Source organism: Somniosus microcephalus, chromosome 9 (genome assembly GCF_052327205.1).
Source record: "Somniosus microcephalus isolate GS21.2 chromosome 9, FLI_Smic_1.0, whole genome shotgun sequence".
Lineage (NCBI taxonomy): Eukaryota > Metazoa > Chordata > Chondrichthyes > Squaliformes > Somniosidae > Somniosus > Somniosus microcephalus.
In genome coordinates, this window is record NC_140995.1 from 229,583,805 (window position 1) to 229,596,428 (window position 12,624).

Consider the following 12,624-nt stretch of genomic DNA (forward strand, 5'->3'; position numbering starts at 1 on the left):
TGTCTGGTCTATAAAAGTGCGGTTTGCACTCAGCGCAGACTTGGCAGTTCCTGGTCATGGTCCTGACCTCCTCAATAGAGTAAGGCAGGTTGCGGGCCTTGATGAAGTGGAAGAACCTGGTGACCCCCGGGTGGCAGAGGTCATTGTGGAGGGCCCGCAGTCTATCGATCTGGCGCAGGTGCCACGCGATAGCGCATCCGGGGGTTCATTGAGCTTCCTGGGCCGGTACAAGATCTCGTAATTGTCGGTGGAAAGTTCGATTCTCCACCTCAAGATCTTGTCATTTTTGATTTTGCCCCTCTGCTTGTTGTTAAACATGAAAGCAACTGAACGTTGGTCAGTGAGCAGGGTAAATCGTTTTCCGGCCAGGTAGTGCCTCCAATGACGCACAGCCTCCACAATCGCCTGGGCCTCCTTCTCAACAGCGGAGTGTCTGGTCTCCGGGCCTTGGAGGGTTCGTGAAAAGAAGGCCATGGGTCTCCCCGCCTGATTGAGGGTAGCGGCCAGGGCAAAGTCGGACGCGTCGCTTTCCACCTGGAAGGGGATGGATTCGTCCACTGCGTGCATGGTGGCTTTGGCAATGTCTTCCTTGATACGGTGGAAGGCTAAGCGGGCCTCTGCCATCAAGGGAAAAGAGGTGGACTTGATCAGCGGATGGGCCTTGTCCGCATAGTAGGGGACCCACTGGGCATAATAGGAGAAAAACCCTAGGCACCTCTTCAGGGCCTTGAGGCAGTGGGGCAGTGGGAGTTCCATAAGGGGACGCATCCGGTCGGGGCCGATGACTCCGTGTTCCACAACACAGCCAAGGATGGCGAGGCAGTTTGTGCGGAATATGCACTTCTCCTGGTTATATGTCAGGTTCAGGAGTTGGGCGGTGCGGAGGAATTTTTCGAGGTTTGCGTCATGGTCCTGCAAGTCACTGCCGCAGATGGTCACATTGTCCAGATATGGGAAAGTGGCCTGCAACGCATTTTGATCTACCATCCGGTCCATCTCCCTTTGGAAGACGGAGACCCCGTTGGTGACGCCAAAGGGAACCCTAAGGAAGTGATAGAGGCGGCCGTTTGCCTCAAAGGCAGTATACTGGCGGTCCGCTGATTTCAGGTCAATGGTCGAGAAGACGCGGTACTGCGCGATCTGGTTGACCATATCAGCTATGCGGGGGAGTGGGTAGGCGTCCAGCAGGGTGTAGCGATTTATTGTCTGGCTGTAGTCGATGACCAGGCGCTGCTTCTCGCCGGTCTTAACGACCACAACTGGGCTCGCCAGGGGCTGGTGCTGCCCTCAATAATCCCTTCCTTCAGGAGCCGCTCCACTTCGGTTTTAATGAAAACCCTGTCCCCGGCACTGTATCGCCTGCTCTTTGTGGCGATGGGCTTACAGTCGGGGGTGAGGTTAGCAAACAGTGGGGGGGGGGGTGACTCTGAGTGTGGAGAGGTTGCACCTGGTGCGCGGCGGGCAATTTGGGAGCTGCTGGCTGCGGACTGTGAGTGGGGGTAGGGGTCCACCGTACGCCATCGTAACACTTTTAAGGTGGCACTGAAAATCTAACCCCAGCAGGACGGCAGCGCAGAGGTCGGGCAGGACCAGAAGTTTAAAATGATCGTACACGGTCCCGTCTACTACGAGTGTCACGACGCAGTAGCCGCCGATGTCCGCCGACTGGGACTCGGAGGCCATAGAAATCCGCTGGTGCGCAGGCAGGACTGGGAGAGAGCAACGCCGCACCGTGTCGGGGTGGATGAAGCTCTCCGTGCTCCCAGAGTCAAAAAGGCAGATTGTATCGTGGCCATTTACCTTAATGTCCATTGTGGAGCTGGCCAGCTGGTGCAGTCTCGCTTGGTCCAGTGTAACGGATGCCAGCGTAGGGGTCGGTGTGTCGCTGCGGGTATCAGATGAGGCGGTGTTGGGGGCCTGCTGCGTTCCGGCTGTCGTCCAAGGTGGCGGCGTCCATGATCCCCATGTGGCTGGAGGCGTCCAAAATGGCTGCTGTACCGGTGGTTCGCACATGGCCGGGGAGGCCCAAGATGGCGGCCCGCATGGCCCACACGCGGCGCTGCTGGGGTTCGGGGTGGCTTTGGCCCTGCAGACGTTAGCGTAGTGTCCCTTCTTCCCGCAGCCCGAGCAGATCGCGTTTTTCGCCGGGCAGCGCGCTCTGGGGTGTTTTGCCTGGCCACAGAAGTAGCATTTCTGGCCTTGGGACACTGCTGCGGTAGTTGGGCCGTGGCTGGGGTGGCACGGCGCTATGAGGCGGTCCTACCGTGTCCCAGGCTGTCATTCCCCGCGGCGTCCACGGTGCAGAGGAGTAGGCATCCATGCCCCGGTAGGCTGCATCCAATGATAGTGCGAGTTCAGAGGCCTTGTTGAGGTCGAGGTCACTCTGCTCCAACAGTCGCTGTCGGGTGTAATTGGATCTGTGGCCCGCTACAAAAGCGTCCCGGATAAGTTCCTCTGTGTACACGGCGGCCTTTACATCCTTACAACCACAGGCCCGGCCAAGCACAGACAGTGCCTGAAGGTATTCCACGGTCGATTCCCCAGGTTGTTGTTTACGACTCCCCAGAAGGTGCCTGGCGTACACTTCGTTCACTGGGCGCGTGTACTGGTCCTTGAGCTTGATAGCGTCCGCGTACGAGGTCGCGTCTTGGATGACCGAGTACACTCGGTGGTTCACTTTGGAGGTCAGGACATCCAGTTTGTCCTCGTCCGATTTGATTGCTGCGGAGGCGGTCAGGAATTTTTCGAAACACTTAAGCCAGTGAGTAAACTTGGTGGATGAGCCCGCCTCCCGATGATCTAAGTCCAGGCATGCTGGTGTGAGGATCTTCTCCATTATAAAAATTTTGTTAATAAAATTGATGCGCTATCAATTACTCATAAAAGACTGAAAGTTAAGAGAGTAACTAAAGGCTTTTATTAACAAAAGAATGAAGGTCTGCCTCGAGTGGTCGACCGGTCCAGAATACAAAGGGGCTGGGGAGCAGTCACCTTTATACTAGGACTTGTGGGAGGAGTCAGCCGAGGCATGTCCAGGCATGTACACAGTGGAATACAAACAGTGGTTTACCACACCCCTTCACAATCTTGTATGTTTCAATGTGATCACCTCTCATTCTTCTAAACTCCAGAGAGTATCGGCCCATTCTACACAATCTCTCCTCATAGGACAGCCCTCTCATCCCAGGAATCAATCTAGTGAACCTTTGTTGCACCGCCTCCAAGGCAAGTATATCCTTCCTTAGATAAGGAGACCAAAACTGTGCACAGTACTCCAGGTGTGGTCTCACCAAGGCCCTGTACAATTGTAGCAAGACTTCCGTACTCTTACACTCCACTGGTTCCCCTTTATCTACCCTGCTAAATACATCCTCAAAAAAACTCTCATAAATTTGACAAACACGGTTTCCCTTTCATAAAACCATGTTGACTCTGCTTAATCATGTGAAGATTTTCTAAGTGCCCTGATACCACTTCCTTAACACTGGATTCCAGCATTTTCCTGATGACTGATGTCCAAACTCCTACTGCTGATTTAAAATCAGACAGCTCAGCAGAGTCGAAATGGAGCAAAGAAATCTAAAATTGGTAGCGGGAGCCAAGACTGAAGTTGGGAGGGAGAGGCAGCCACTTAAATATCTAAGCGGGATGAGCAGAGCAATTGGAGATAGAGGTGCGCTGGTTGAAATAAAACCAAAGATCTTGGTGAATGTCAGCTGACGTGAAGGTGAGGATTTAGATGAAGAGAAGCGTTGTGATGTTGACCCTTGTCTTGAGTTTTGGATGGAGCTTTAGGGTATCATTTGTATGGCACTCCTTATATGCAAGTATATTCCTTTGAGTCAGGCCTCCTGTAACCTTTCTCCATTTTAAAACAGGAATGACCTGCTGTGGCTCCATACGGCCTTTTCTTTCCTGTATCTGCTTCTCACAGTCTATAGCATGAGGCGACATACCTCAAAGATGCACTACAGAGAAGATGATTTGGTAAGTATTAAAATAAAATATTCTCTAATCCATTTAATCTTGCACTGAGCTTAACCAAACTTTCGTCTCATTCAACAGTTGTTGTTGTTAGCTGATTGACTGGGATCTCACGATTCTCTGATTCCATTTGCTGGTTACATTCTTAGATTCACTGATAAATCGATTGCACAATGGTTGGAATTGTATACTGAGTCTGCATACACTAACTTCTACAGTTAGTGTGTGTTTTGCTATTAAAGATCTATGGGGTTCCTCTGGTGCTATAACAAATCAACCATCTGTGATGTTTCCTGCAGTATCCATTGTGGAATTGAGCAGTGCAAACCATGACAACCCAGTTCAATCCCTGGTTTGTGCTGAGTTAGCACAAACCAGGGATATAGATGGACAAAGATGTGGTCAGAAAATCTGCCAACATTCGCCATCTAGACTCCTACACGAAGGATGGGATGGTGCTGGAGGGCTGCCAGTACTTGTAGAACTTGTACCTCAGCACGAGCCAGTGCTTTCAGAAGATGAATTCTCCGATACATCAATGTGTTGGCTATTCCTGATGGTTTGAAGACTTTATCCCATTCTTTTCCTGTTATTTAACATCTTTTTAGGGTTTCCCCATTTTCCCACACTAATTTTCTCACACTACCTGCACGAGCAGGCAGGCTACCGCTCTGAGATCTCCAAGTGGTGCTCTGCTTCTTAGAGTTGCTGGTATAATCTGAAATAATTCCATTTTAATTTGGGGGTTAGACATCTTACAGTAAATTTCCATTTTTGTTTCTAATTTATGCAACAAAAGTGTGAATTTCCAACATTTTGAAAGATGAAGGCTGAGTGTTAGAATATGGGAAAAGGTGGAGAAGTACAATACAATACTACTCCACATGGGACAACATAAGCACAGAAGGTGCAACGTAGGTGAAAATAGACAGTTTGTGTGACGGGGAATCTTATCTATGTTTAATACTTCAGAGATTAATCTGGAAAACAGATTTTAAACCAAACTAGATGCAACAACGGGTACCACTGGTGTACAAGAGAACAGATGTTGGCTGATTGGTTTTGTGTCACAGATAATGTTGGAGCAGTAACGGATTTGCAGAGGTGATGAAGCCAGAACATGTAAATAAAGAGATGAAGAAATGTAAACTCATCCGAGTTTGATGTACTGACACTTAGAAGAAGAGGGAAAGGTCGTCCATGCATCCAGGATATGGGACAAATGAGTTTAGCGCAACAGTGAATGTTAGTTCTGTTGGGACAGGAGTGGAGGGGTAATGATGGAATTGATTGCTGTATGATGGGAGGAGGTGTTTATGGGTTGGGGATGTAGGTTAGGAAGGGTCATTTTTGGATAGTGAGATGGTGCAGATGGAAGTTCTGTAAAGCATAATCTGTGGAAACAGAAATGGGAAATTTCTTTAGTGGGATTTAGTTGGTAGGGGGAAAAGGTCTGAAAGTATGAAGTAGAATTATGGATTAATGTACATCCTACAGGAAGGACATTAGGCATAAATTGTTGAGGATGGCAGAAGTAGCTGCTTATAAATAGATTATTGGCGAAGGGAACATGTGTGTTTAGGGGATAGGGCCTGGTGCCGAACTAGGCATGAGTGACATTAGTGGCACCCCATACACAATTCTCAATCACCTCACCAAAGAATTTGTGGAGAAGTATTGAGTCCTGACTCCTTCCCCCTGGCCAACTGTGGATCCTGTGTGTAAACTGTTCTGGGCTAATCAGGGCATTGTGCAATAAATAGCCTTAAACTCTGGATTGCTAATACATACAGACATGTTTGAACATAATAAGCAGAAACTGCAGTGTTTGGTTTCCACCTCATCTGCCATACCTTTCAATATTTTAAAATATTAAAATAAATGCACATAAATATGACCCACAGTTAGACCCTGGATAGTTTTTTGTCACTTGTGCAAGCGAACCTCGAGCAAGGGATGGCTTAAAAATAAAATCAGTTTGCACCAGAACATCACAATTAACTGTGCCCAGCCTGACACTCTACCTTCCTCCTTCATTCCCTTGCTTGTGGGGGAAATATCTGATCTGTGCACTTTGCCTTTGCCCAACGACGACTTGCATTTATATAACTCCTTTTAAAGTAGTATAACATCCGATGATGCTTCTCGAGAGCATAATCAAACAAAATTTGATACTGAGCCGCATAAAGAGATATTAGACAGAAGAGGTAGGTTTTAAGGAGTGGCTAAAAGGGGGAGAGAGAGAGGTAGGGAGGCAGAGAGGTTTAGGGAGGGAATGCCAGAGCTTGGGGCCTAGGCGGCTGGAGGAATGCAAGGATCTCGGCGGGTTGCAGGGCTCTTTTGAAGAAACCCCAGGAAACTAATTAGCTCAATAAAAGGAGGAACTTGTTTTCATGGTTGGCCATCAGAGATGTCGGTGAGCCACCACAAATCTAAATTGGAGACCAAATTGATGTGATTGGAAATGTGGGCTCGGCTACTGTTTGAAACACTATTGAGTTGAGAAATCTGGCAAATCTTTCATGGTGTGCTGTTTTTATTGTAGGTAAAACGCACTTTATTTATAAATGGATTATCAAAATATGCTGAACCAGAGAAAATAAAACTACACTTTCAGTAAGTACAATTTCAGCTGTCTCACTGTTGATAATGGAAATGGTGTTCTTTGAAGGGAAAAGGAAAGAGTCCTATAGAGAAGTATTGTTGTGAAATGCCATGCCAGTAAGCCCCTTGCCTTTTCAATGCCGTTAACTATCTTGTATACCTTTTCTAAGATGCATTCTTTCCAAGCTGAAAAGCTAAGTTTCTCCAGTCTTTCCTCACAACTTGGATCTCCAAGGATCAGCCTCTGGCTCTTTGCATAATCTCTAGTACTCGAATATCTACCCTGTATCTCAGTAATCAGAACTGCACACAGTACTCGAGGTGTAATCAGAGCACTATACAGTTTAAGCATGACTTTTTCGTCTGACTTGTACTCCATTGTTTTGTATACATAGGTCAGCAATCTGATTGCTGGCCTGAAATGGTTGGACATATTAAGTGCCGAGTCTACTAAGACTCCTGGGACTCTCAACTTCATCTGTATCTATTTCAACACCATTGGCTTCAGTACCTGTTGGCCAGCTTTCCTTCCTACATGCAGCACTTTATACTTGTCCACTTTAAATTTGATCTGCCATTGTTCTGCTCACAAGTATTTTGTTCAACTTGCAGTAATTGCCAAGCTGCCTACTTTGAATACACTGCCCTTCCTAGTTTGGTATGATCTGCAAATTTGACCAATTTGCATTGAGTTTTTGAATCCAAGTCATTGATGTAAATTAGAAACAATAGTGTACCCAACACCAATTTCTGGCCACTCCACTCCACACTTCCTGTTTCTGTTCTCTTTCCCCCCCCCCCTTTCTCCCCACCCTCTCCACCCCCATATACAGGAAACTTTCGATTTACCGGCACCTAAATAACCGGAAATCTCGGTTAACCGGCAAAATTCAGGAGTAGGTTCAGGTAAGTTTTACTTCCTCGATCTGTTGCTGTGCAAGGGTGTGGCTGCAGCTGTTGCTAAGCTACAGAGACGCTTGGAACTTGTGGCCATTGTTCTGCACTTGTTACTAAGCAACAGGGTTTGTTGCTTTATACGGAGCTGTCAGCTCTCCTTTTACTATAGCTTTCGGTTATCTGGAATTTTTGATGAACCGGCACCACATTGGTGCCGGATTTTAAAAAAAGTTTCCTGTAACTCCAAAAATTACCCACTGTTATCTACCCTTCAGCCAATTTCTGATCCACTCGTATCGTTTACCCTGAATCCCCACAATTTTCATCTTAACTAATAGCCTTTCATTTGGACCTTTTTATAAAATGTTGTTTGGGAGTCCTAGCTTTCCACTGTAATCTTGGGTTGTCACTTCCCTAAAAACAAGTGTTTCAATCTTGACATAGATTTAGAATTGGATACCTATAGAAGGCTGGAATCTAATGGAGGGGTTCAGATGGTTTATATATAGAATAATGGATACCAGGGAGTGATTACAGACTGGAATCTAATCGAGGGGTTCAGATGGTTTATATATAGAATAATGGATACCTGGGAGTGATTACAGACTGGAATCTAATCGAGGGGTTCAGGTGGTTTATATATAGAATAATGGATACCTGGGAGTGATTACAGGCTGGAATCTAATGGAGAAGCTGAACTGATTTACGTTATTTCATGAATCTAGAGGTTAAAGTTAATTCTTCAGTCTGGTGAAAGCACAGCTTAAGTAGGTTTGAATTTTAAAACAATGCAGTATCATCGTGTGGTACAAATCAGGCAGTGATCTTTGTGTTAGATTAACTGATGCTCTGTCCATTGCAGAGAAGCTTACTCAGACTGCACTGTTTTTGAAGCCAGACTCTGCTATAATGTGGCAAAGTTGATGCGTCTCGATGCAAACAGGTAAGTAAACCTTCTTTCTCTTGTGGTAGGATGGTAATTAATACCCTGCTTGTTCATTGCTTTATTCAATTTATATTTTGGTATTGTTGCTCCACATACTATAAAACTGGTTATTTTCCTAAAATATATTTAGCGCAACTATGTTACATAGGAATGTACCGGAACAGACATGTCCATTTTAGTTCATTTGACCAGTCCCAGAGTTCAAAAAAACCGAATTCACAGTTTACTACCTATATCCCTTCTTTAAATTTCTTTCCATATGCTTGTCTAACTTCCTTTTAAAATTACTGATGTTAAAAGCTTTCATCACCTTCCTGTACAGACCATTTTAAACATTCACCAGCCTCTCTGTGTGAAGCAGTTATCTATCTATTCACCTCCTCACTTCTGAGTTTCGTCCCTTGTTTTCATTCTCGGGCCATGGTGAACAGTTTCTCCAGGTTCAACTTGTTGATGCCATTAAGAATCTTGAATCCCTCAACAAGATCTTCTGTAGCGTAGACTCCACTTCTGTGGTAGCTGTCTGATCAGACAAGTAGCACTTTGCACTTTTTCCTGTGCCGCAGTGTCCTATAATATGATCAGAATTCCAGGCGTGGATAAACCAATGTCATGTATAGGCTTGGTATCATATCCTGTGTTTTGTGCTCTCATTCATATGCTTCACAGTCCTATATCCTATTTGTCGTATTTATCACTGCTGCACACCTAGCATACAGCTTCAGTAATCTGTCCAATATCCTGAATTATTTCTCTGTGCTGTGTCCTATAAACTAACACTATTTATTTAGTTTACAATTCTAATATTCATTCTCCATCCCTGGTCTTGTCACTTCGTACTCATTGGTTTAGAATTTACTTTGCCATTTCAGTCCAACTTTCCGATCTATCTAAATCCCTCTGAACCTGACCAGCCTGCTCTTGACTGTTGCATCTTCCTCCCTATCTCCACCTTGGTGTCATTTTGACGGCCTTGTTTCAATCCCCATTTCCAAATCATTAATGTACAACATCAATATCAAAGGTCCCAACACTGGTCTTTGGGGCACCTCACCAGTGACTCGACACCACTTTAGCACAGCCCCATCCATGACCACCAACAATCTCTTTTAACGCAGTCAGTTGCCAACCACTTGAATAACTGTCTATGCTTTCCAACCTTGCGGACAAGCCATCTATGTGGTACTGTATCAAAAGCCTTGCTGAAGTCTAGATAAACAATGTCCATAGAGTTTCTGTTATTCACAAGCTCCAATTCTTCCTCAAAGAATTCAAATAGGCTTATCAGGCATGATCTTTCCCCATAAAGCCATATCTCACTCTATGCTTCAGGATAACCGCTAGCATTTTACTCATACTAACTAGCAGAGTCAGCAGCCTGTAATTAGGCCCACCTTTTTATTTTAGACAAATGTTATGTTCCCTTCTCCAATCTTTTGGTACAACTCCAGATTCAAATGATTTCCTGTTAGAACATGACCAGTTTTATGGGTTGTTTCCTTAAGTTTTTTTAAAAATTTGTTCTTGTGATGTGGACAATACTGGCTCAGCAGCATTAGTTGCCCATCCTTAGTTGCCCCTGATGGTATTAAGAGTCAGCTACCTCGTGTGGGATAGGAGTCACAAGTAGGCCTAGGCCAGAATGAGTCGGGATGGCAGGTTCCCTTCCTTGAAAGACACTAGTGAGCCAGTTGACTTTTTACGACAATCCAGCAGCTTTCATGGTCATTTTTCCTGGTACTGGTACACAGATGACCAGGTTTATTAAATTCACTTTCACAACTTGCCATGGTGGGATTTGAACTCGTAACCTCTGGGTTACCAGTCCAATAATATAACTTCCACATAAGTCCCCTTATGTGCGGGCCATGTGGCCCCATGGCCTTATTCTCCGTGTCTGCAGAGGAAATTCACTGCATTGTGTAGTGAAGGTCAGTGAGTGATGACTAAAGTTGCTAGTTTTCCTGGTTAGGGTGGAGTAGCTGTCCGTGCCCGATAAAGATCATGCTATTGTGTGTGCAGTTTTCTCTTTGCAAATTTTTTGTTTAAATTATATATTTCAGGCGAAAAGCTGAGCGTAGTCGGATTTACTACTCTAAAGAAGAAACGCCAGTTATGATTAATCCCAAGCCCTGCGGTCAGCTGTGCTGCTGTGTTGTTAAAGGCTGTGAGCAGGTATGTGCAGGACATTTTAATAAGGGCGTTGATTCCCAGTGCACTGATGAATTTTCCTATGAATCGGAGATTCAGTAGATAATGGGCTAATACTGCTATGAAAATAATTTTGGCAAGTCCTGGCTAGCACCGGTGACGACTTTGTAAATATGCCCATTCTGCGGAGGCCTTCCTGAAGGCACTGAATTGTTCATGTATCAGCCGGGACTGTGCCCGAGTCACCATAAAGAGGAAACAGCCAGGGTTCACACACCTTGTTACTGTCTAGTGATCCCTGCTGGAAAGTGGGTTTGTGGCGTGTGTGTCTGTGCATGTGATGAAGATTGAAAGTGAGCTGAAGTTGCCTCTTCACATAGGATCTTCAAAGTTATGAGCGAGAATACATCCTGTCTGCCCCTACTGGTTATAACCCTAGATCCCTGAGGTGAAATGGCAGTCTGTTTACATAATGCGACCTGTTTTCCCCTTAACTAGTGTAGGTGAATTCATACAAAAGCAAAATACTGCGGATGCTGGAAATCTGAAATAAAAACAGAAAATGCTGGAAATACTCAGCAGGTCAGGCAGCATCTGTGGAGAGAGAAACCGAGTTAACATTTCAGGTCGCTGACCCTTCGTCAGGTGAATTGATGTTCATAGGGTGGGGGAGCGGTGCGAAGATTGCTTGGTTTGTATTTTTCTACAAATTGGCAGCTTTAATAATGTATGTAATGCAAAGGCAGCAAACCTACATTTGCCAAAGCACTTTGTGCTTTTTCTTTTGGTTGGGATTCTCTTGCCTGTAGTAATGGAGAATGTTTTTCTTTCTACAGGAAAATGCAGTGGAATACTACACTAAATTAGAACAAAAATTAAAGGAGGAGTACATAAAAGAGAAGGAAAAGGTGTATGAGAAACCACTTGGTATGGCTTTCGTAACATTCCAGAATGAAGCTACAGCAGCTCGGTGAGTTAGACTTACAGATCTGAGCATTGTAGTCTCAAAACCTAAAGAAAGGGGATGCCAGTATTCTCGCGGTTACTCTTGGTGTTTGGAAAAGACGGGGAGTTCAAAAAAAAAAATGGCAGATGTTAACAAGTGGTTCACAGCATGATGTGAGCAGTAATGCAACCTTCATAGATAACCGGGAACGATTTCAGAACAAAGGACTGGCACAGGAAGGACTGGCTATACCTAAATCAGGGAGGAATCAAGAGACTTGTGAAGAACATTGAGGAGGCAACGGTTGAGAATTGTTTAAAGAAGATAGGTGGGGAGAGGGCAGGGAGGAAACCAGATCCAGGATGACCGAGATGTTGGGGGAGAAGGCAAGTTAACAGGCGAGAATACACACAAACAGCGAAGCATCATGAACTGAAGACTAGGAATAACCAGACACTTGGGGACTTGAAGGGCGTAAGCCTATATTAAAATGTACACACATGAACGCTACAAGATGCCGAACTGGAAGCTGTTTTGGCAGTAGACAACTACGATGTGGTGAGAATATCGGAACCCTGCCTGAATACGGAGGATGGAAGTGAATGCAATATTAAGGGTTTTGGCCATTCAAAAAAAGTACACAGATAGGATAGGAAGCCCTATACTTCAGGGACACCTGAAAAATAAACAAAGTTGACGCTGTGAAAGGATGAAAGCTACAGAATGAACAAACTCTGGGTAAACATCTCTAACATGAAATAATCCAAGCTAACAGTTGGGGTATATTACAGACCCTTAGGTTGGCAAAAGGAGGACAAAGCGATCGGAAGTGTATGAGTAAAGTTATTTTAATGAAAACCTTCAATTAATCAAACTGGGGAAACCCAAATGTTCTAAAATCAGACTTGGTAAATGTGATTCTCAATTGTTTTATGGCCCATGTACATCATATATATTAATGACCTGGACTTGAGTATACAGGGCATAATTTCAAAGTTTGCAGATGACATGAAACTTGGAAAAGTAGTAAACAGTGAGAAGGATAGTAGCAGACTTCAGGAGGACAGAGACTGGTGAAATGGGCAGATGAAATTTA

At 45.1% G+C, this 12,624-nt stretch overlaps 1 protein-coding gene across 10 annotated transcripts in view; it reads left to right on the forward strand.

Moving 5' to 3' along the window:
* LOC147113104 (mechanosensitive cation channel TMEM63B-like) overlaps positions 1-12,624 on the forward strand; it is a 241,547-nt gene that overhangs the window by 140,211 nt on the left and 88,712 nt on the right. For all 10 annotated transcript variants that reach the window (XM_085997977.1, XM_085997968.1, XM_085997973.1 and 7 more), the window contains 5 exons: positions 3,879-3,987; positions 6,530-6,600; positions 8,348-8,428; positions 10,495-10,606; positions 11,419-11,552. In XM_085997977.1, coding sequence (XP_085854103.1) covers positions 3,879-3,987; positions 6,530-6,600; positions 8,348-8,428; positions 10,495-10,606; positions 11,419-11,552 — 507 coding nt within the window. The remainder of the gene's footprint in view (positions 1-3,878; positions 3,988-6,529; positions 6,601-8,347; positions 8,429-10,494; positions 10,607-11,418; positions 11,553-12,624) is intronic.